Raw genomic sequence first — 23,413 nt, 5'->3', positions numbered from 1 at the left:
CTAAGAGAAAGATAGCTGGAAGCATGACAGTATTGCAGTGATAATCAATGAATGATAGAATGTTGGTCCAAGGGAAACAAATGTGTAATTTGCCAAAACATGTGCTGTGATTGTGAGCTCCCCTGCAATGATTTACCATGGGAGATAACTAAGATCACCTTCTCGGTAGTTGGCCACTGGCACAGGGGATGCACGGTGTTTGCAAAGGTGATATTTTCTGACGGCGCTTCAAAGACTTCTTGAGGTTTCTTGTGCTGCACACAGTTTGTGAGTGATGCTTTTGGGTGAAGGCAGCTTTCCAAGTAAGCGCAAGATGGCGCTATTCACAGTTGATAGCACCAGCCTGTCCTCAGTGTCTGCTTGGAGTGCTACAAAATCTATGACCCTAATCGGCTAATGTTGCCAGTACTACAGTAGAAAGCCCAGTGTGTTGCATTTATGTTGTTAGAACGTCCATGTATGCACGTACATATAGGTCGACAGTACCATTTATGGGTAATCTTGAACTTTAGTGCGTTAAATTCATAGCTCATTCTTTACTTATTTTTGATACAGTCCCTGTAAATTAACAAGCCAAAGAACATTTGTTGTGAAATTAATTGACGGATTGAGCTCCAAACTTAAGCATAATTAATTAATTTGGTTGTTTGATCGATGAAAATGACGCCATAAAGCTTACGTTTTCAACCAAGGGACATTATTTACATGACAGAGTTAATTGCGTCCCATGTCGCAATTCACGGATAATACCGTCTTTGACGCATGTAAACGAAATGCAATCGTACACAAAGGTACAGTTCATTCCGTGACTTCAAAGGGATCTAAAATTACTTGTTTTACATACAAGTGCAGGTTCTTCAAATTTGGAGACTTACATGCCTCTGAATTCTAACTTATCTAAGCTATGAATTTAACACACTTTTTTTTCGATATCTGTTTAATTCTGCTGTGACAAGTTTACGTCAAACTGTTGGTAAAAGTGTATTGGTGGCAAAGTATGATTTTTCTCTATTCACCATTCAATTAATTCAGGGTGTCAATGATGCTGAGAACCATCGCAAGCAGATCACTGATTGGAACGGCCAGTTCCCAGCTCCATCATCTGTTGCTAAGGATGCCTAGTTGTGTTTCCGTGGCAACACAGCAGCCCCACCGCTGCTGCAAAGATGACAGCAAGCAGAAAAACCGAGGCAAAAACTCCAAGAACAAAAACACAGAAGAAAGAACATCTACTAAGGCGAGTGGACCGGCAGTGAACTTGGTGAGTGTAATTCAATCAATCAATCAATGAGGCTTATATCGCGCATATTCCGTGGGTACAGTTCTAGGCGCTCTGCAGTGATGCCGTGTGAGATGAAATTTTATACGGCCAGTAATTGCAGCCATTTCGGCGCATATTTGCCTTTCACGGCCTATTATTCCAAGTCACACGGGTATAGGTAGACAATTATTAACTGTGCCTAAGCAATTTTGCCAGGAAAGACCCTTTTGTCAATCGTGGGATCTTTAACGTGCACACCCAATGTAGTGTACACGGGGGGGAGTTCGGACATATGCAGGTTTAAAGACTTATACATGTGTGTATTCCCTCCACCGATCCTGCCCCTGCAGGGAATTAATGGGTCATCAAAACTATAAGATGAAATTGGTTTGTCATTTTCTATCCCTTCTAATTACTGGTGGTTTACGCAAAGACTCTTTAACATTTCAATTTTTAATAAAGCCAAGAAAAAAATTAATGTTTTTAATTCTGTGACAGACCCTATTTGTTCCTTCCAACCCTGGACCTTTGAGACAAACAAACAAAACAGTGAGCATGACAAATTTAGTCTTGATTTTGCAGACTGCTTAAGTCTTCTCAGACATCTAAGCGACACAGCTAGCACGATTTCCGGCCAATAAAAAGCCTCATGCACTGGTGTAAAAAAAATAAAAAATAAAAAATCTTCAATTGAGACCAACAAAATAATAAACAAGTCGCGTAAGGCGAAAATACAATATTTAGTCAAGTAGCTGTCGAACTCACAGAATGAAACGCAATGCCATTTTACTCGTAGCATCGTCAGGCCACCGCTCATGGCAAAGGCAGTGAAATTGACAAGAAGAGCGGGGTAGTAGTTGCGCTAAGAAGGATAGCACGCTTTTCTGTACCTCTCTTTGTTTTAACTTTCTGAGCGTGTTTTTAATCCAAACATATCATATCTATATGTTTTTGGAATCAGGAATCGACAAGGAATAAGATGAAAGTGTTTTTAAATTGATTTGGACAATTTAATTTTGATAATAATTTTTATATATTTAATTTTCAGAGCTTGTTTTTAATCCGAATATAACATATTTATATGTTTTTGGAATCAGCAAATGATGGAGAATAAGATAAACGTAAATTTGGATCGTTTTATAAATATTTATTTTTTTTTACAATTTTCCGATTTTTAATGACCAAAGTCATTAATTAATTTTTAAGCCACCAAGCTGAAATGCAATACCGAAGTCCGGGCTTCGTCGAAGATTACTTGACCAAAATTTCAACCAATTTGGTTGAAAAATGAGGGCGTGACAGTGCCGCCTCAACTTTCACGAAAAGCCGGATATGACGTCATCAAAGACATTTATCAAAAAAATGAAAAAAACGTTCAGGGATTTTATACCCAGGAACTCTCATGTCAAATTTCATAAAGATCGGTCCAGTAGTTTAGTCTGAATCGCTCTACACACACACACACACACACACACACACAGACACATACACACACACACACACACACACGCACATACACCGCGACCCTCGTTTCGATTCCCCCTCAATGTTAAAATATTTAGTCAAAACTTGACTAAATATAAAAATGAATGTTTTTAATTCTGTGACAGACCCTATGTTTTCCTTCCAACCCTGGACCTTTGAGACAAACAAACAAACAGTGAGCATGACACATTTAGTCTTCATTTTGCAGACTGCTTAAGTCTTCTCAGACATCTAAGGGACACAGCTAGCACGATTTCCGGCCAATAAAAAGCCTCATGCACTGCCACTGGTGTAACAAAAATGAAAAATAAAAAATCTTCAATTGAGACCAACAAAATAATAAAAAAAGTAACCGACCTACTAAGCCTAACTGTTGGTCTTGTCAATGTCATTGGAAGCAAATTTGATGGGGGGGGGGGGGGAGGGGGGGGGGGAGTGTTGTTTCATCCAGGCTCATAGGCTTGCAAGGCTTTTGAATCCCCATTCTCTCATTTACTTATCCTCCCCTTGCAGCTGGAGAGAGACCTACAGGACATCCTGTCCAAGCAGCACCCGATGGAGAAGATCCAGGGGCGGAGCACTCTCCAGAGTCGCATGGACCTGCTGCTCTCCCTTGGCTGCACCATGGAGCAGATCCAGCGTCGAGTGCAGGTGCTCAACCTGTCTGAACAGATCATCCTCAAACGCGCCACTCTACTCAAGGTAAGTCATTTCTCTAGGAATTGACCAATTCCGAAAATAACTCTGTTAGGTTTGTATGGGTTGTAGTACCGGCACGGTTGGCCTAGTGGTAAGGCGTCCGCCCCGTGAACGGGAGGTCGTGGGTTCGAACCCCGGCCGGGTCATACCTAAGACTTTAAAATTGGCAATCTAGTGGCTGCTCCGCCTGGCGTCTGGCATTATGGGGTTAGTGCTAGGACTGGTTGGTCTGGTGTCAGAATAATGTGACTGGGTGAGACATGAAGCCTGTGCTGCGACTTCTGTCTTGTGTGTGGCGCACGTTATATGTCAAAGCAGCACCGCCCTGATATGGCCCTTGGTGGTCGGCTGGGCGTTAAGCAAACAAACAAACAAACAAACAAAAATTTCAGAAAATCATCTATTCATACAGTGGAACCCTGCTTTCAAGACCCCCCAAATTTGAGACTTCTTTTATGACCTTGCTTTTTGACATTTTTGTTTCATAACCTCTGCAAATTAAGACTCCCTTCTTTTTATATTTAGTCAAGTTTTGGAGTAATGTTTTTACATAGATTGGGTCCTTTGTGCTAGAAACTTGCATTCTCCCAGTAAGGTAATATATTGTACTACGTTGCAAGCCCCTGGAGCAAGTTTTTGATTAGTGCTTTTGTGAACAAGAAACAATTGACAAGTGGCTCTATCCCATCTCCCCCCTTCCCCTGTCGCGATATAACCTTCGTGGTTGAAAACGACGTTAAACACCAAATAAAGAAAGAAAGAACATAGATTGGGAATTGATACGAGGGTGTGCGTGTGCGTGTGATGATGAACAAATTAATGTGTGTGTGGCTTTTTATAGGCTGGAAATGGGGTGAACTGTGCCCCCTGGATGTCGGAGAAGAGTAACTTTCCTTGCAAAGTCGGCAAAATCGAATTTTACCTTATGTAATACAAATAATTTCTGTCAAAAAAGAGTTCTAGGGTCTTGAGGAAACGGAAACAAGGAATTTTTTGGTAACCTTATTGGTCTACACTTAATTTTTTTTTACCAGCAGTGTTTCATGGAAAGCTGCTAGCAACAGAGCCAATACAAGTCAAAACAGCAGGTAGCATGGTGATTTTGCTTTTCTGTTTTTCAAACAGGACCTGAATCGTTCCCCAATCACAGTGAGCCTCCTGCTGTCCACAAGGCAGGTGACGATGGAACAGCTGGTCAAGCATCTCCAGCTCAAGGACGAAGCGGACAAGGCTTTGTGCACAGTTCTGCGTTGCTCGGCAACAGAGCTGGTGGAGCTGAAAGCTCAGCATCCTTCCTTGGAACGAGTGCGCAACGTGAGGGCTGAGGAAATTTTTGAGAAGGAGAAGCTGCTGCTTCAGTACGGCATCACCACGCAAGAAATCCGAGACTTCCCCGGCATTCTAAAGACAAAAACTCAATTCCTGCAGGAGAGGTTGGACACCCTGACACGGTTACGAGAGAAAGGGAAGCTTCGGTTTGAACGTTACCCCCTCTTTACCCTTGCAGATCGTACACGCACATTTGACCAACGCGTCAAGAACGCACTGGTGGGGAGAAGGGAGATTGACGGCTCGCACATAAGTTTGGAAGTGGTCGCTGAGCGACTTGGCGCCACCCCGAAAGATGTCGAAGATGCCAGCTTCAACTTTTTGAAGCTCAGTCCATCCAAAGTGATAGAAAAGATAGATTATTTTCTGGAGCAGGGAATTTCCAAGCAAGAGATCCTTAGCCACATCTACATCATGCGGTACCGACAAAACCGCATTGTGGAAGCTGTAAAACAGAGTAAAATTGTCAGTGGCGGAACCCCCAGCATTTACATCATTCTCAGCTTTCTGCGCTCCGGACGACTTCCCAGGAGGAGCTTTGTGGTCAGTCGTCAGCGTACGTACGTCGCAATGCTCCTCGGAGTCAACAAGTCTGTACTCCCCCTCGTTGAAACCCGCCCGCTTTGGTCGTCCGACAGAATCCAAATTAAACGCAACTATGATTTCCTTTTGTCTCAAGGCTTCAGCGTTGAAGATATTTTGAGTTGCGTGATTCTGTTGGCACATGACCCTGACTGTTTGAAGCGCTATTACCGAGGATTGTGGGAACGTCCAGAAGTTGACGGGTATGGAGAAGACGAAGCGTGGAAAGATAAGAAGAAAGTTTTGGCACTACTGCAGTACGTCATCGAGCGAGACATGAATTTCACATCCATTGTTTTCGTCGCGGATGTGGAGTATGAGCACGGATCAGCTATCAAGGATGAGTCGCATGATTTGAAACGTTCGTCTTAAAGCTGACCTCGTTACAGCAACAACTTAGACAGATCGAGACTCGCTTGAGGTGGAGTCACATGACTCAGAGTGGCTTGATGGAGAGTCACATGATTAGGTCACATGATAAGCTGGTATCTTGATACAGTGGAACCTCCCTTTAAACTTAAAATTAAAGACCCCCAATTAAGACTTCCTCCTTTTTGAAACTTTTTTTTTGCATTTTCTGTTCATAACCCCTGTTTCATGTCTTCTTCAAGTGATTTGTTGTTTATTCCAGTAAAGTATGTTTCAGTCCTCTAAAGTGTGCAAACAGAATGCCATATTTGGCTGAAAGTACACAACATTTACAAGTGCTGATAACTGTTGACAGTGTTTGAAACAAATCAGTGTTACGATTTCTTAGCAGCAGAAATGTACTCTTCTGTCAAAGAGGGTTTAAGGCTTTTTGGATACGTACCATATACTTTACCACTATGGCAATCACAAAATTATGACAAATACTCTGACAAAATAATTTTGTGATTGCCATACTGGAAATGAAGTCATTGATATTTTACAGAAACATAAATATATATTGTCAAACACAGTTCTGCCTTGAACAGAAAGTGAAGTTGTACAGTACTGCTGTTTATCAAGTGAACATTTGGAACTATACATATACATGTAAATGCAACTGTTGTGTGCCATGCAGTGAGAATTAGGTTACAGTCGATAGATGTGTTTTGGGGGGCATTAATCTGTTGTTGAATAGCAAAATTAAAACTCTAAAGCCACATGTTTTATAGTTTGCTTATTGAGTATGTATGTGTGAATTGTTTATAGCACAGATGCTTGGAGACCTTTGGTTTGCTGAGGCACACACACACACATACACACATTCTGAGATGCATTTGGTCTGCTCGTATTCACACACACACACATACACAGATGCTGAGATGCATTTGGTCTGCTCGTATTCACACACACATACACACATTCTGAGATGCATTTGGTCTGCTCGTATTCACACACACACACATACACAGATGCTGAGATGCATTTGGTCTGCTCGTATTCACACACACACACACACACACACACACATACACACATTCTGAGATGCATTTGGTCTGCTCGTATTCACACACACACACATACACAGATGCTGAGATGCATTTGGTCTGCTCGTATTCACACACACACACACACATACACACATTCTGAGATGCATTTGGTCTGCTCGTATTCACACACACACACATACACAGATGCTGAGATGCATTTGGTCTGCTCGTATTCACACACACACACACACATACACACATTCTGAGATGCATTTGGTCTGCTCGTATTCACACACACACACATACACAGATGCTGAGATGCATTTGGTCTGCTCGTATTCACACACACACACACACATACACACATTCTGAGATGCATTTGGTCTGCTCGTATTCACACACACACACATACACAGATGCTGAGATGCATTTGGTCTGCTCGTATTCACACACACACACACACATTCTGAGATGCATTTGGTCTGCTCGTATTCACACATACACAGATGCTGAGATGCATTTGGTCTGCTCGTATTCACACACACACACACACATACACACATTCTGAGATGCATTTGGTCTGCTCGTATTCACACACACACACATACACAGATGCTGAGATGCATTTGGTCTGCTCGTATTCACACACACACACGCACTATGTAAATGTAACACAAGCATGCACAAATACGCACACACACAGCTTTTTGCAAAATATTTATTGGAATTGTTTAGATTGGGTCATGATAATGATGGAACTAGTAACAACAATCAATCAGTACAACATACCCTTTCAGCTAAGTCTGCTAGAGTAGGCAAGCTGGAGAGTAGAGTGTAAAAGAAGAAATAACCACAGAAAACGATAGGATATATTGTTAGGGCTAATCTCAGGTAAGTTCATATGATTTTTGTTCCAGATGAATTATGCATACTTAAACTTAATGGGGAAAAAAGAACATGAATGTTCATGCTGCAACAACTACAAGTTTCTGAAAATGATAAGGGTTCTTGGTTTATTTTTTAGTTGGATACCAGGAAAATGTATAAGTATGATGTTACAAGAACTATGTCTAAGGTCAAGGAAACTCTTACAGAAACCTCAAACATACCAAAATATTGGCATCAACTAGACTGAAATCTGAATTAGTTTGGGGTCTTAAACTGAGGGTTCCACTGTATTACATACTGTCCAAAATGTTGTCAATGCCAGATGTCACAGGGCTGGGGAAATATTTGAAGAAGAAAAATCAGTCAGTCCTTCTCCCGTTTTGGTGTCAAGAAGAGTGGGAATACGGGGTATATGTACACTTCTGTTTGTTTATCAACACCAGCACAAATAATGGCCTATAGACCTTTACGTAGATTACAGCTGTGTTCTATTTGCTGCTTTGTACACTTGATAGTTGTTACAATACACACATTATTATCTACATTCTCAAAACTGAGATAACATTCTGAACAATTTTGCTGTCGATGAGTGTTTAGCTATTTACAAAATATAGTTACTGGTACTGTGAGGCCAGATACGGTTCAGAATGTTTATGAATGAATAGCTGATCACTGATGTATTCTGTCACTAGAGTTACACATTCCTCCTCATTCTTTCCTGTAAAATTACTGATTGATTACACTTTACTGTACAGGTCCCAGGGAGGGAGGGAGGGGGGGGGAGAGAGAGAGAGAGAGAGAGAATGAGAGCAAACACCCTTAAATAAAGTATGACACTCATAATTGAAATCGAGTATCCACAAAGAAAGACGGAGAGAGAGAGAACACATTTAAGACATAAAAGCAATATCACAATATCAATTCTGTACATATGTGTCAGTCTATATGAAAATGAGCCAATTATTCCATAACAAAAATTATCTTCCTTGCACAAGCAGTTTATGGAGAAATTGTAGATACTGGAACCATCATTCAAAAGGAATTTTGAGCTTTATATGTGCTTCCAAATTCTCCATTGTTCAAGAATCTAAGACTATTATATATCTTTTTTTTATATTTAGTCAAGTTTTGACTAAATATTTTAACATCGAGGGGGAATCGAAACGAGGGTCGTGGTGTATGTGCGTGCGTGTGTGCGTGCGTGCGTGTGTGTGTGTGTGTGTGTGTGTTTGTAGAGCGATTCAGACTAAACTACTGGACCGATCTTTATGAAATTTGACATGAGAGTTCCTTGGTATGAAATCCCCGAACGTTTTTTTTCATTTTTTGGATAAATGTCTTTGATGACGTCATATCCGGCTTTTCGTGAAAGTTGAGGCGGCACTGTCACGCCCTCATTTTTCAACCAAATTGGTTCAAATTTTGGTCAAGTAATCTTCGACGAAGCCCGGGGTTCGGTATTGCATTTCAGCTTGGTGGCTTAAAAATTAATTAATGACTTTGGTCATTAAAAATCGGAAAATTGTAAAAAAATATAAAAATTTATAAAACGATCCAAATTTACGTTTATCTTATTCTCCATCATTTTCTGATTCCAAAAACATATAAATATGTTTTATTCGGATTAAAAACAAGCTCTGAAAATTAAATATATAAAAATTATTATCAAAATTAAATTGTCCAAATCAATTTAAAAACACTTTCATCTTATTCCTTGTCGGTTCCTGATTCCAAAAACATATAGATATGATATGTTTGGATTAAAAACACGCTCAGAAAGTTAAAACAAAGAGAGGTACAGAAAAGCGTGCTATCCTTCTTAGCGCAACTACTACCACGCTCTTCTTGTCAATTTCACTGCCTTTGCCATGAGCGGTGGACTGACGACTCGGATGCTACGAGTATACGGTCTTGCTGAACAATGGCATTGCGTTCAGTTTCATTCTGTGAGTTCGACAGCTACTTGACTAAATATTGTATTTTCGCCTTACGCGACTTGTTTAAACTTACAAAAGCCAGAATAATTGCATACATTTTTGCTATATGAACAAGTTAGGCTATTGGCATCCGATACAGTTTTATCTTATCATTCCACATTGCTTTTAATAATGTTGTGTGTGATTGAAGTAAGCAAGTGAAGAAAGTTTCAGGTAGTCATACAAATCATGACAACATTTATCCCAATCATCATTTCCATTATACACAATCCAAAACATAGAATTTCTCACAGTCCCTCTTCACATAAGAGATCCTTTCATTCACACACATAAACATGTCAGCCATTTTACTGTAATTTAAAGCAACGTTTAAGATTAACTCATAGTGCCAGGTCCATACGTTCATCTGCCCTGCAGAATTTAAAACAAGCTCACAAAGCAGAATGAAAACTACACTTCTCTGATACTACTGTTTTGAATAAATCTACAACATTAACTATTTCTTCTTTTACTGTTTCCTGTTTCAGCCAGAGTTTGAACGACTCGAGCATTTCAATCAGCACGAGTTTCACAACTCAAAGAAGCCGTTTACTTACAGGAAACAACGGATAAAAATCGCTTTTTTTATTTATTTTTTACTTTAATGCTTATAGTCCAAGGTGCTAGAAGATTGGTTCCGTATAACTCTCACTTACTCTCGTTGCACTTGTGCTTACTTCCCTTTGTTTCTCAAATCTACAAGAAACAGTTAAGAGAGTCTTTGTGCTTGAAAAGTTTTTTTCTCTAAAGTTTGGTCCTAAGGTTTTCCTGCCTACATTTAATTCACACTAAAGTCTGGTCCACAGTTCTAACACATCAGGTACATTTACTATTGCACGGTTGGCCATCACATGGTGAAATGGCGAGTGTAGTCGTACTCTATTGTGGGAATCACCGCTTGGACAAACTTCAGGAAAATCATAAGGTACCTGCAAATTGGTTAAGGAAAATATGAGTCAAAGCAAATTCTTTTCCAATGATAATATGTCAAAGGACAAGTCCTATTATAAGTTCGAAAAATCAAAAGCACACTTGGACTTGCATGTCCCAGTGCAAAATCCCATAAGGATTTGGGAAAAAGAGACAAAATTTGGGTGTGTTCAATAAAAAAATCATATTTTCATTGTTAATGGATGGATTTACTTGTTGTTTTTTTTGACCATTGATCACTCTGTCCACCATCGAAGTCATTCTCCACATTTCTTGCCTCAAACCCGTGAAAAGACGTGTCACTATCACTATCACTCGTCTCCATGTTGAATTTTGAAAGCTAACACAAAAAATCCGAACAAAATCCGTCCACAAAAATTGAAATCACATTCAAAAGTCCTGAAAAAAATCCACCGGCAGCCATGACATGTGCGTCCAAGGACTAAAGCTGTTTTCCAATGCAGGAGAGCATCGCAAGGCTGGTAACTCTTGTTTAATGACACTAGCAGAGAACGAGCGGTATGGCGCGGTATAGGATGATACGGTAACGAGCGGTATGGCGCGGTATAGGACGTTAAGAGTTAAACAGTCAACACTTAGAGACATGCACACACCCTTCTAATCCGGAATCCTCAATGTCGTAGTTAAAAAGTAATACGCAAACAATCAATGGTACACACCAAACCTGCACATTTTGCCATGATGACACACACACACACACACACACACACACACACACACACACACACACACACACACACATATTTTGTAAGCAAAAAGAAAAAGTATTGATTGAACATTGGATTTCCCTTCTTTGAACCAAGCAGCAGGCCGAGACTACAAACGACTGAAGAGAGTAAATGCTTGTAAGTGTTCACTCGTAAAAACTAAAAGAAATTCTACTTAAAATGGATCAATACATAAATGTGGTTTGTAATGTAGAACAAAATATGACATTTGACACAGATCTCGACTGTCATTGTTCATACTAGCGTCTCAGAGTACAATGACTGTCAGTGTTGCTCCGAGACTGTGCCAGCGGTTGAGGTCAACAATGACTGTCAAAATCTGTGTAAAATGTCATATTTCTGTCCAAAATACAAATAAATTGTATGTACCAATCGATTTTAGTTAGAATTGCTTTTATTTTTACGATTGAACGCACATAAAAAACACTCTTTTTTAGTCTCCGCTAGCCGCCTAAATATGAGTTTTTGTCAGACTCTTACGTCACATGGCTCAAATAAGGGAAATCAATGTTGAATCAATACATTGTATATTCTGGACGCGAACACAGCCAGAGAGAAAGGATACATGTGAACGCCGAGCTCTCCGCCTCCCTCAGCCACTGTCTGTATGATCTTCTTCATCACCTCTGCATGCCTGCAATACACACACACATTTTGTCATTCTTTCTGGCAAATAAATCAGCCAAGTTTTTCGGTTTTTTTCCTCCCTTTTAATCTTAAAACAACTTGAATTACATCATAAATGTACTAACACTCTCAAGAGGATGTCTAAGAAAATTGGGTCTTAATGTAGTGGCAGTCTTACACTGGGGGAGACTTAAAACACAGGTTCTGCTTCCTTTACATTCACATCAACCTGGACAATACACCCACACCAACACACACAATACACCCACACCAACACACACAATACATACCCACACCAACACACAATACACCCACACCCACACCCCAACACACAATACACCCACACCAACACACACAATACACCCACACCAACACACACAATACACCCACACCAACACACAATACACCCACACCAACACACAATACACCCACACCAACACACACAATACACCCACACCAACACACACAATACACCCACACCAACACACACAATACACCCACACCAACACACACAATACATACCCACACACACACCAACACACCTGCACGGATGGATGGATGCCAAGGGTGGGCCGGACAGATGAGAATGGGTTTCCATGGTGACAGTTTTCTTGGCGTGATCCTGGCTGAAATCTTCGTACATCTGTTCTACCGTCAACGGCTTCTTGTTCTGCAACACACAGTGCACACATTTACACACTGTCAGACTGATGTAAAGTTGTAGTAAAAACATCGCACAGTTAGCAAACATAAATTGTGTCGCATCTTTCTTTAAAAGGCCATTTGTTTTTAGTTTTATCGGTACTCTACAGCTTTAAAGAAACCACTGTCACTCTTCAGTCTGGCACCGTGTGTTCAAAGACCCACCTCATCATAGCCTGTGAGCCATAGTCGAGGTGTCTGGTAGTATTTGTCGTAAGTAATGTGAAGATCGTACGTCCGTGTCTGGATGATTCCGCTGTCCCCCCCTGCAGCGCCCTCTGGTGTGGCTTCTGCCGCCGACTGCTCCACCACCATGGCACTCTGGCAAACATTCAAAACTAGAGTTCACTTGAATTCTTCACTTCTTTCTTCAGATGCAGCAGCTGTAAAATGTTTAAAGAGCAGAAATCAAGACATAATTCAAGTATCCTGCTTCTTTGAAGGTAGGTGACAAAACAACCAGAAGAGCAAATGCTCATATCATACGACTCAACTTGGTGATACATATAGTAAATCTGAAACAAATGACCTGCTAACAGAGGAACCAAGTTGACCTGTTTTCCAGCCACTGACCTTATCAAGCTGTTCCAGCATTCCGCTCTGTTCAAAGGCCTCCATGTCTTCTGCTTCTTCGTCATCATCGTCGTCATCGTTTGATGCTACCACAGCCGCAGGAGGGCCCTGTGCAAAAATATTGAAAAAATAAATACAAATGAAATAGTTAACTTAACCTCTGGCAGGCAGCATGCAGCAACCTGCTGGCAGACATTTCTCACACTTTAACCTTCACCAGATCACGCGTTGGACTACACAGTCCGGATGATGTGGGTCGTGTACGACCCATCCTTTCCAAAGAAGGATTCAACGCAAAAAGTATGGGTCGTACACGACCCACGCCATCCAAATAGGGATAAACGTTTTTCTGCCTCTTTGCAGAGTATGGGTCGTACACGACCCACGCCATCCGAATAAGGATAAACAACGTAAAATTCCTTACTTAATTCCATATGGGTCGTCCACGACCCACATAATCCGGACTGTGTAGATTAAATTACATCATCGTTTATTTGTTTGTTTACAAAGATAATCTTTCAAAAGTTGGGCAATGGGAAGGTCGTATGGTGATTAGAGATTACATGAAATCTCAATTAAAAACTCCAAATAGTTTCAGAGACAAAGGCGATGTTGTGAGGCTCTGGGTCGTCCACGACCCACGAAGCACGGTGAAGGTTAAAGCAAAAACAAGCATTGTGACTGTGCTGCATCTGTTGCTAAGTATGTTCTGTTTAAAACTGAAAGCGACAAACAAAATTACATTTTGAGCTCAAGAACATCTTGCAAAGTCTCTTTATGTGGCTAACAGAATACAGTTCCAGAAAAAAATAACCACTGCAGCTATAACACCTTATTTACTGAAATCTTCAATGAAGTGTCCACACTTACACTCTAACTACGTTGAACTATAACAGCATCATGACAGTTCATACCAAGTGATAAATGTTAGAATGTATATGTATCTGATGTTTAAATAGTACGGTTTGATTCATATCTAATATGTAAAGCGCGGAGAGCATAGTTTACTGTGGTTCGCACTTTATAAGCTGTCATTGCTATTATTATTAAAAAAACAACTGGAGCATTTTTTGACTGGATGGAACTGTGAATCACCTACCTTTGCATCAAGTGTCATTTCTGAAACGCCTTCCTGTAGTGTAGATACTGCTTCTGATGCTGAAAACACAAAGCTACCATATTTTCACACAACACGATAGTAAGCAGCTCAACTCCCCACTTAAGTCAGGTTTTGACTAAATGTTTTAACACAGACCATACATCGAGACGAGGGTGGTGGTGTATTTGTGTGCGTGTATCGGTAGAGCAATTCTGAGAAAGCAACTGAACCGATCTTCATGAAACTTTACATACACATTTTTTCATATGATACCCCCCAGACAAATGTTTCTTTTTTCGATAAATGCATGTCTTTGATGACGTCATATCCAGCTTTTAGTGAAAGTTGAGGCGGCACGGTCACGCCCCATTTTTTAATCACATTGATTGAAATTTTGGTCAAGCAATGTTTGACTAAGTCAGGACTAAGGGATTACATTTCAACTCGGAAGCTTAAAATCTATTAAATAGTTTGTTAATCAAAATGATGATTAAAAGCAAACTTTTGCTTAAAGATTTAAAAATGATAGCATTGTGTTCCTGATCTTCTCCCGTTTCCAAAACTGACTGGCGAAGTGATGAGTATCAGCTAGCAGCTAAAGGTTGAAATGAGTGTGATTACTGATAGGTGAAGTGATGCGTGTCAGCAAGCATCTAAAGGTTGAAATGAGAAATGCGTGTGATTACTGAAAGGTGAAGTGATGCGTGTCAGCAAGCATCTAAAGGTTGAAATGAGAAATGCGTGTGATTACTGACAGGTGAAGTGATGCGTGTCAGCAAGCATCTAAAGGTTGAAATGAGAAATGCGTGTGATTACTGATAGGTGAAGTGATGCGTGTCAGCTAGCAGCTAAAGGTTGAAATGAGAAATGCGTGTGATTACTGATAGGTGAAGTGATGCGTGTAAGCGTTTGAAATGAGAAATGCGTGTGATTACTGATAGGTGAAGTGATGCGTGTCAGCAAGCATCTAAAGGTTGAAATGCGTGTGATTACTGATAGGTGAAGTGATGCGTGTCAGCAAGCATCTAAAGGTTGAAATGCATGTGATTACTGACAGGCGAAGTGATGCGTGTCAGCAAGCATCTAAAGGTTGAAATGCATGTGATTACTGATAGGTGAAGTGATGCGTGTCAGCTAGCAGCTAAAGGTTGAAATGTGTGCTATTACTGACAGGCGAAGTGATGCATGTCAGCAAGCATCTAAAGGTTGAAATGCATGTGATTACTGATAGGTGAAGTGATGCGTGTCAGCAAGCATCTAAAGGTTGAAATGCATGTGATTACTGATAGGTGAAGTGATGCATGTCAGTAAGCATCTAAAGGTTGAAATGAGTGTGATTACTGACAGGCAAAGTGATGCATGTCAGCTAGCATCTAAAGGTTGAAATGCGTGTGATTACTGACAGGCAAAGTGATGCGTGTCGACCCATCCTCCATCCTGGTCATCCTCCTCGATCACCTTCTCCTGCTCCTCCTGGTGTGTGTCCATCTGCTTCACACGCTTGTAACACGGCACTGCATGGCATCAACACATAGCTCAGTCACATTTGTAACTGTGTCACACAGTGCTTACAGTAGAACCCCCCTTTTACGACCTATAAAAATCTGAGAAATTCAGGTCTTAAAATGGATGTAAATTTACAGAGGTTATGAACAGAAATTGTCTGAGAAAGGAATTTTGTTTTAAATGAAAATAAAAGCTTTAGAGACGTACCGTTGCGTGTGATGAGAAACTGCTTTTCCGGTGGTAGGAATGGTTTCACTTTGGATTCTTCTCCTTTGTGCCATTGCCATGTTGGGCAATGATGCACTATATGGTCGCCGGCGGCAACAAACTATATAACCATAACAGTGAAAATGACAGTTAAAATCAAGTAAATTGTAAGTCAAGCACTTTTATCGTATGTAAATAAGATCTGGGTGAATACGAAATTGAGAATTAAAACTGGTACTGGTCGTGGGAGAGAACAATGCACACAAAAAACAAAGAAATACATATATACAGTGGAGTCCAGCTATAACGAACCTGGGTATAACGAAATCCCGCTTTTAACGAACTGCCATTGATTTCCCGGCAGACAGCCTTCTATTTCTTACTTGTTACTTTCCGACTACAACGAACCTTTTGAACTCATTTGCATAACGAACCCCTCTTATAACAAACACGTTTTCATCGCCCCAGAGCCGTTTTGTCTCTAAAAGTCACAAGGCTACAACGAACTGATGTCAATAATTGTCTCCAAAGACAAAAATACACAAACACAAGTGCACATCGCGTGATGAGCGAACTCGGAACAAACCGCGGGAGGTGCACGGAACAGCCACAGCCACTGTGTTTTCACTATTCCAATCAGCTGCTAAGCTATGACTGTGCTCAGTACACACCAGTACACATCGGGCACAAACACGTTTTCATCGCCCCAGAGCCGCTTTGTCTCTAAAAGTCACAAGGCTACAAGGATCTGCGTGTGCGGCGAGATCACAGGGCAGCTGGGTGGCCTTGTTTATAGACACTCAGCGACCTTCTTCCCAGGGGTCATTGACCTAGTTTTAGCTATGAGAGGTGGTTCACCTTTCATATATATATATATGGCTGGGGGAAGGGAGAGAGAGAGAGGGGGGTAGCTGGCTAAACTCAGTGGGGTGTCTGGTGTCACTGTCAGCAGGAAGATCATTGGAGAGAAATAGAGAGGTGCACTCTTCCACACAGTTTCCAAGCATAAGTTGTCAGGGCTTTAGGGTAGGCAGCGAGGGAGAGTGAGAGCGGTGTTGTGTTTAGTGTATTTCCGACTGAAGAGTGAAAAGTCACTGCCACAAGATCGGCATGCAGTCAATAAAGCCAGACAAAAAGAAAATAAATAACTTGATTATGACATGCAGCGCTATGCTGCTTTTTTATTCAAACTGGTTTTCAAGGTTATTCTCGCAAAGCATCTGCACATGTGCCTCTGTGCTGTGTTTGTGTGGCTGCTTTCGTATGTCAGTGCATGGTGAGTGCGGTCACTGCCTTGAGGATTTATTTTATCTCTTCTTTTCAACACCATTCATACAAATCATTTTTCACAGAACGTTTAAAGAAATATTAGGAGTTTGTTGTTATTGTTTAGTAGCCACAAGAAGTGGTTAGCATAGACTCAATCCTGTTGTTTGTGTATCTCTGTGTGAGTGTATGGGGGAGGGGGTGGTGTGGTCACCCCTCTCGTGAGGTTGAAAACTCTACAGCGAATTACTGATATAACGAACTAAAATGCATCTCCCTTGAGATTCGTTGTACCCGGACTCCACTGTATAGTGTTCGGCTTTCAGTTTCAATACCTGTTAATCTGTATATATTTATGTGTATGATGTAGAACATTGACTGTTTCCGCTCCTGATGGTTTCAATGTGGTGTGTGTGTGTGCATGTGTGCGCTCCTAGGGATATTAATCTTACCTCTTCTGGTGTTATCACTCCTGTTTCTTTGAATTTTGATTCCTGCAGAAAAATAAGAGTATCTTATGATTTATTGTGGGTTTTTTTTAAACACATCAACTATTACCAAAATGTTAAATTTAAGCCGTTCCTGCAAAAGTTGCATTCTATGCATCATACAAGTTCCAGCACAATATGCCTTTGAGTGAGCAGTAAAACACCACCAGAAAACATATGCACTGTATAATTTAATCATTCATGAACCTGTCAGCCGCAACACATGTTGAGCATCAATAGTCAATACCAACATTGCTCTAAGACTAAGTCCAAACCTTCCCCCTCCAGTTCGACTAGAACTAGTAGCAACCGGAAGGCAAACGCCACACGGACTTTCAGCTTCTCTTCGACATTATCTAGCTCTACATCAGGAATGAAAGAAGGAAATGTTTCTCTCCCTATCTTTCGTGCAGTAGAATGGTAGTTCTGAACCCAGATATATCGTTTAATAATAGTACGATCGTGTCGCAGTTTCTGGAACAAGCAACGAACACACTTTACACAGAACTATGATCATTCTGCTTACTTTGAGCACTGGAGAGAAATAATCCGCCACTCCAAGCGCCGTCCCCTTGACAGAATTAATTATGTTCTGCATGGTGCGAGTATTTTGTCACACTGTGTCAGAATAGCAACGACGATCTGCAAACAAAGGCTGCTGTCTCAATGTTTTTGTTGCCGTTACTGGTCACACGAAGATGACAAGTCCCTCCCACGCTGACTTCTTGTGACTTCCCCGCATGAAATCCCAAGAAGGGAGCGAACTCCGTGCTCTTGCAGACGACAAACCAAGTGCGAGTCACAGGCGCATGCTTCTTTTCCCTTTCAGTCTTTATCGTCGCTGCCACAGCGTCTCTGCTGTTTCTCCTCCTCCGGTGCGTTGTAAATTCAGGGATTTTTCTACTGAAATCTAAGCCTGTGATTTTGCAAAAATTGCTATTGTAAGCATAAAATGTCTAACTTGACGTCATGTTTAACACATGATTACCCCTCCGCCTCACTGAGGCTGCCGAAGTTCTTCTCCTACAGACCACGGACGTACATAAGTCCGTGGATAGACAGACAGACATAGATAGAGTGAGACAGAGACAAAGACAGAGAAATACAGAGGAGAGAGAGACTGAGACAGACAAAGAAGAGTGAGAGGGAGATATGACATTCAGTTTCAGCAGAGTGGGAGAGAAAGGGACAGATAGAGAGAGAGAGATTGTCAGTGTTTGTCAATCATGCGTGTGCGTGGTGGCGGGGGGGGGGGGGGGGGGGGGGCTTAGGCTTGTGTGTGTGTGGGGGGGGGTCTTGGGCGTGCAGTGTGTGTGCAGTGTGTGTGTGTGCAGTGTGTGTGCGTGCGTGCGCCGCGCGCGCAGTGTGTGTGTGTAATTGTGTGAGTGTGCCTTTCTGTCAGAATGTCAGTCTCTCTGCCTGTCTGTCCGTCTTTGTCTGTCTGTCTGTCTGTAGGAAGTTTATAATTATGTGTGAAAGGTTCGTGAAACAAGATCTTTTGTTTGATGTGTTAAAGGACTCTCTCTGAACTTTCACTCAGATAACATTGTGACAACAGCAGAATACTGGCATGGCAAACTTTCTTCCTGTTTACTCTCTTCCCTCCTCCTCTTCGCCTATGGCATTCCATTTGTCAAATAATTATTTGGATACTTTTTCATGTTTTTTTCACCAGTTTTAGCTAAATAATCATTATTTAGAAGCTCATGTGCTAAATAAGTAATTGTTTATAAACAATGTAAAAAAAATCTAAATAATTTTTTGTTTACGTAAACCATTCATTGTTTACCTAAACAATTCATTGTTTACGTAAATAATTCATTGTTTACGTAAATAATTCATTGTTTACGTAAATAATGTATTGTTTACACAAATAATCACTTATTTCACAAAATAATATTTTTTGGGTGGATAAAGTGAGCAGTTGCTAAATAAATCATTGTTTACCTATATAATGCATTATTCCCCCCTCTGCTTCTTTACCTCTGTAAACTTGTAGAGCTAGTTATTTTTCGATAATGACCCAGCAACCAAACAAATAACGAGCCAGCAACAGCCTGAATCCTCGATAGTGCAATGGGTTGAGAAGCTGTTCTGTTTCGGTACTACTTTTGCGACTGAAAAGTTCCGAACGCTCTAATGTACGAAGTATACATTTCTGGAGCAAACAATACAAACATACCGCATTTAAATTAACAACTACAGGCCTGAACACATGAATCTCCATATAAAATCCATGAGTTCGGTTGTTTTCTGAATCTAGATCTGCCGTGCACAAAGCGTTCATCACAAGCAAATTCCCAAGGCAAGTAACTCATACTCTAGCGACAAGAGTAGTTCCCCTTCTTTTAACGCAGTTTCTTCGACAACACTGACTGCAATCCGACGGTCAGTTTTTAACAGTATTTCATTTTATAAACAGATCACACGCAACCAAATGCACACATCTCATCAATTTAAACAACATAAAGCGGTTTCATACACTATTTTCCCCAGAAAACTGAACTTCATACAGTAATTAACGTTAGAACACGGGTGCAAATGTTCGTCTGCTAGTCCCATTTGACGAAAGAACATTATCTTAAGCGATACTAAAACATAAAAAGAACACACAATATCTGCCTTTACCGCCACAGCAGAATAACAGCATTTATTCCCCCCTCTGCTTCTTTACCTCTGTAAACTTGTAGAGCTAGTTATTTTTCGATAATGACCCAGCAACCAAACAAATAACGAGCCAGCAACAGCCTGAATCCTCGATAGTGCAATGGGTTGAGAAGCTGTTCTGTTTCGGTACTACTTTTGCGACTGAAAAGTTCCGAACGCTCTAATGTACGAAGTATACATTTCTGGAGCAAACAATACAAACATACCGCATTTAAATTAACAACTACAGGCCTGAACACATGAATCTCCATATAAAATCCATGAGTTCGGTTGTTTTCTGAATCTAGATCTGCCGTGCACAAAGCGTTCATCACAAGCAAATTCCCAAGGCAAGTAACTCATACTCTAGCGACAAGAGTAGTTCCCCTTCTTTTAACGCAGTTTCTTCGACAACACTGACTGCAATCCGACGGTCAGTTTTTAACAGTATTTCATTTTATAAACAGATCACACGCAACCAAATGCACACATCTCATCAATTTAAACAACATAAAGCGGTTTCATACACTATTTTCCCCAGAAAACTGAACTTCATACAGTAATTAACGTTAGAACACGGGTGCAAATGTTCGTCTGCTAGTCCCATTTGACGAAAGAACATTATCTTAAGCGATACTAAAACATAAAAAGAACACACAATATCTGCCTTTACCGCCACAGCAGAATAACAGCATATCTGTGTACTTGATTTTAGTCCAAAACAGGGAAACTGACAAGAAGTGTAAACAGAATGGAATGATTTGCACGGAACTATACAACCGCGCATTAGTCGATCGCCTGCGCAGGTTGACTGGTTGAGTGATTCGGATTCGATCAAACTTTCGCACAAAAACTCCTGTTTTCTTTGAATAACTGAAGAAAGGAGGAATAAAGAGGTTACACACCTCGTCTCAGTGATTATTAAAAATAATGGTCTCAGTTCGCGGTCATGAAAAAGCTCGCTGAAGCTCGCATTTTTCATGATCCGCTAACTTCGACCATTATTTTTAATAATCACTGAGACTCGGCATGTAACCTCTACATCTGTGTACTTGATTTTAGTCCAAAACAGGGAAACTGACAAGAAGTGTAAACAGAATGGAATGATTTGCACGGAACTATACAACCGCGCATTAGTCGATCGCCTGCGCAGGTTGACTGGTTGAGTGATTCGGATTCGATCAAACTTTCGCACAAAAACTCCTGTTTTCTTTGAATAACTGAAGAAAGGAGGAATAAAGAGGTTACACACCTCGTCTCAGTGATTATTAAAAATAATGGTCTCAGTTCGCGGTCATGAAAAAGCTCGCTGAAGCTCGCATTTTTCATGATCCGCTAACTTCGACCATTATTTTTAATAATCACTGAGACTCGGCATGTAACCTCTACTTATTTAGCAGATTCGTTTAGGGAAAGCAGTTTTCATTATTTAGGAGAATCAAGAATTGACTTCTAAGCTTAATTTTTTCCTTTGTGTATATACTATAATTCAATACAAGGTATCTCCAAACATTATTTATCAGAAAATGTACGTAAATTTGTTTATTTTACAAGCTGAAATTGCCGTACGAAAAGAACTGAATGCGAAAACAAACAAAAGGTCAAGGTCATGACCGGGAGTGTTTAGTGTTTGCATTCTCTCCCTTGAAGTTGTTGAAAAAAAGTTTTCCGTCCTAAGTTTTCTGTTCTGTCTCAACAAAAACTTTCTCTTTCCATTTCTCTTACTGCATGATTAAACTTTTTTTTATCTGTAAGTTACAGAGAACATAAGGGGGAAAAAACTGTGTTTCAACAACTTCAAGCAAGAAAATGCAAACACTAAACACTCCCGGAAGGGAAAAACCTTAATTGACCTTGACCTTTGACTGTGTTTGAGATCAGTTATTTTCGTACAGCAATTTCGGCTTGTAAAATAAACAAAATAATATCCAAACAGCAGCTATTTTAAGATAAGAGTGTGTGGAGAGACCTTGTATTCAATTATAGTAATCACTGAAAGACATAAAACTTAGTTCAGAAGCGAATCCTAGAAACCCCTAAATAATGGAAAATGTGTTGGCTAAACAATTCATTGTTTACGTAAATAATTCATTGTTTACGTAAATAATGATTTATTTAGCAACATTGCTGATTGTTTATAAACAATGTAATATAAGTCTAAATAATATATTGTTTACGTAAACAATATATTACTTAGACGTATTTTACATTGTTTGTATATTTCTGTTTTTCTGCAGAATAACTGAATAAAGTCATAATCCGCTTAGGATAGAGTTCACCCTGTCACATATGCACGAATATCACGATCTTCAGAACGACGTTGCCACAGCCTATTATCGACAAAGAGAAAGGGAGAGAGAGAGAGAGAGAGAGAGAGAGAGCCCGAAATGGAGAGAGAGTAAGATAACACGTTCAGCAGAGGGAGAGAAGGAGACTGAGAGATCGAGCGCGCGCGCGCGCGCGTGTATGTGTGCAGTGTGTGTGTGTGTGTGTGTGTGTGTGTGTGTGTGTGTGTCTGTGTGTGTCTGTGTAGCCAATCGTGTGTCTTTGTCGAGTCAGTTTCTGTGTCGGAGGGTCTATCAAATTCCGCGTCTGTCGGCTGTCTGCCTGTTTGTCTCTCTGTCGCAATATTTGTGTCACGGCTGAGGAAACGTCAGAGACTGAGACACTGACAGACAGACAAACGTAGTATATACATAAAGGCAGACAGACATACAAAGATAGACAGACAGACTCTGACAGGCAAAGAAAGACATACAAAACTGAAATACAGACAGAGAGGCAGACAGACTGACAGACGGACAGACGGACAGAGTTAGTCATACAGAGACAGAGAACGGCGAAAAGTGAGAGCACAACATTTCACAATTTTGCCCGGCATTGATTTTTCCCCCCTTCAAGCCGAGCCTAGCCCTGAGTCCCATTCCAAGTCCAAGTTTCTCTGTCCGTCTGCACACTAAGCTGGCTTTTGAGCAAAGTCGATCGAAGCCCGCCTAAGCCAGG

At 40.7% G+C, this 23,413-nt stretch overlaps 2 protein-coding genes across 3 annotated transcripts; one reads left to right on the top strand and one right to left on the bottom strand.

The window, feature by feature from the left end:
• The first annotated feature begins 139 nt into the window (after window positions 1-139).
• On the top strand, window positions 140-6,485 carry LOC138945755 (uncharacterized). 2 transcript variants are annotated; one of them, XM_070317255.1, is made up of 4 exons: window positions 140-267; window positions 1,033-1,261; window positions 3,260-3,448; window positions 4,571-6,485. In XM_070317255.1, the coding sequence occupies exons 2-4, from the start codon at window positions 1,040-1,042 to the stop codon at window positions 5,726-5,728; spliced, it is 1,569 nt and encodes a 522-aa protein (XP_070173356.1). In that variant the 5' UTR covers window positions 140-267; window positions 1,033-1,039; the 3' UTR covers window positions 5,729-6,485. The 2 variants fall into 2 exon arrangements, with proteins under 2 accessions (XP_070173356.1, XP_070173357.1); XM_070317256.1 differs by having other exon boundaries at window positions 149-207.
• Window positions 6,486-7,455: 970 nt separating this feature from the next.
• Window positions 7,456-18,505, bottom strand: LOC138945754 (ubiquitin-like-conjugating enzyme ATG3). The gene is made up of 10 exons (XM_070317254.1): window positions 18,291-18,505; window positions 17,729-17,770; window positions 16,011-16,131; window positions 15,701-15,811; window positions 14,298-14,356; window positions 13,199-13,306; window positions 12,791-12,946; window positions 12,466-12,593; window positions 11,862-11,930; window positions 7,456-10,546 (listed from the first exon to the last, which is right to left on the bottom strand). The coding sequence occupies exons 1-10, from the start codon at window positions 18,360-18,362 to the stop codon at window positions 10,465-10,467; spliced, it is 948 nt and encodes a 315-aa protein (XP_070173355.1). The 5' UTR covers window positions 18,363-18,505; the 3' UTR covers window positions 7,456-10,464.
• Between the last annotated feature and the right edge of the window lie 4,908 nt (window positions 18,506-23,413).

This window comes from Littorina saxatilis, linkage group LG13 (assembly GCF_037325665.1).
Source record: "Littorina saxatilis isolate snail1 linkage group LG13, US_GU_Lsax_2.0, whole genome shotgun sequence".
Taxonomy (NCBI): Eukaryota; Metazoa; Mollusca; class Gastropoda; order Littorinimorpha; family Littorinidae; genus Littorina; species Littorina saxatilis.
Note: the sequence above shows the minus strand (reverse complement) of the source record. Positions and strands in the feature narration are given on the sequence as shown.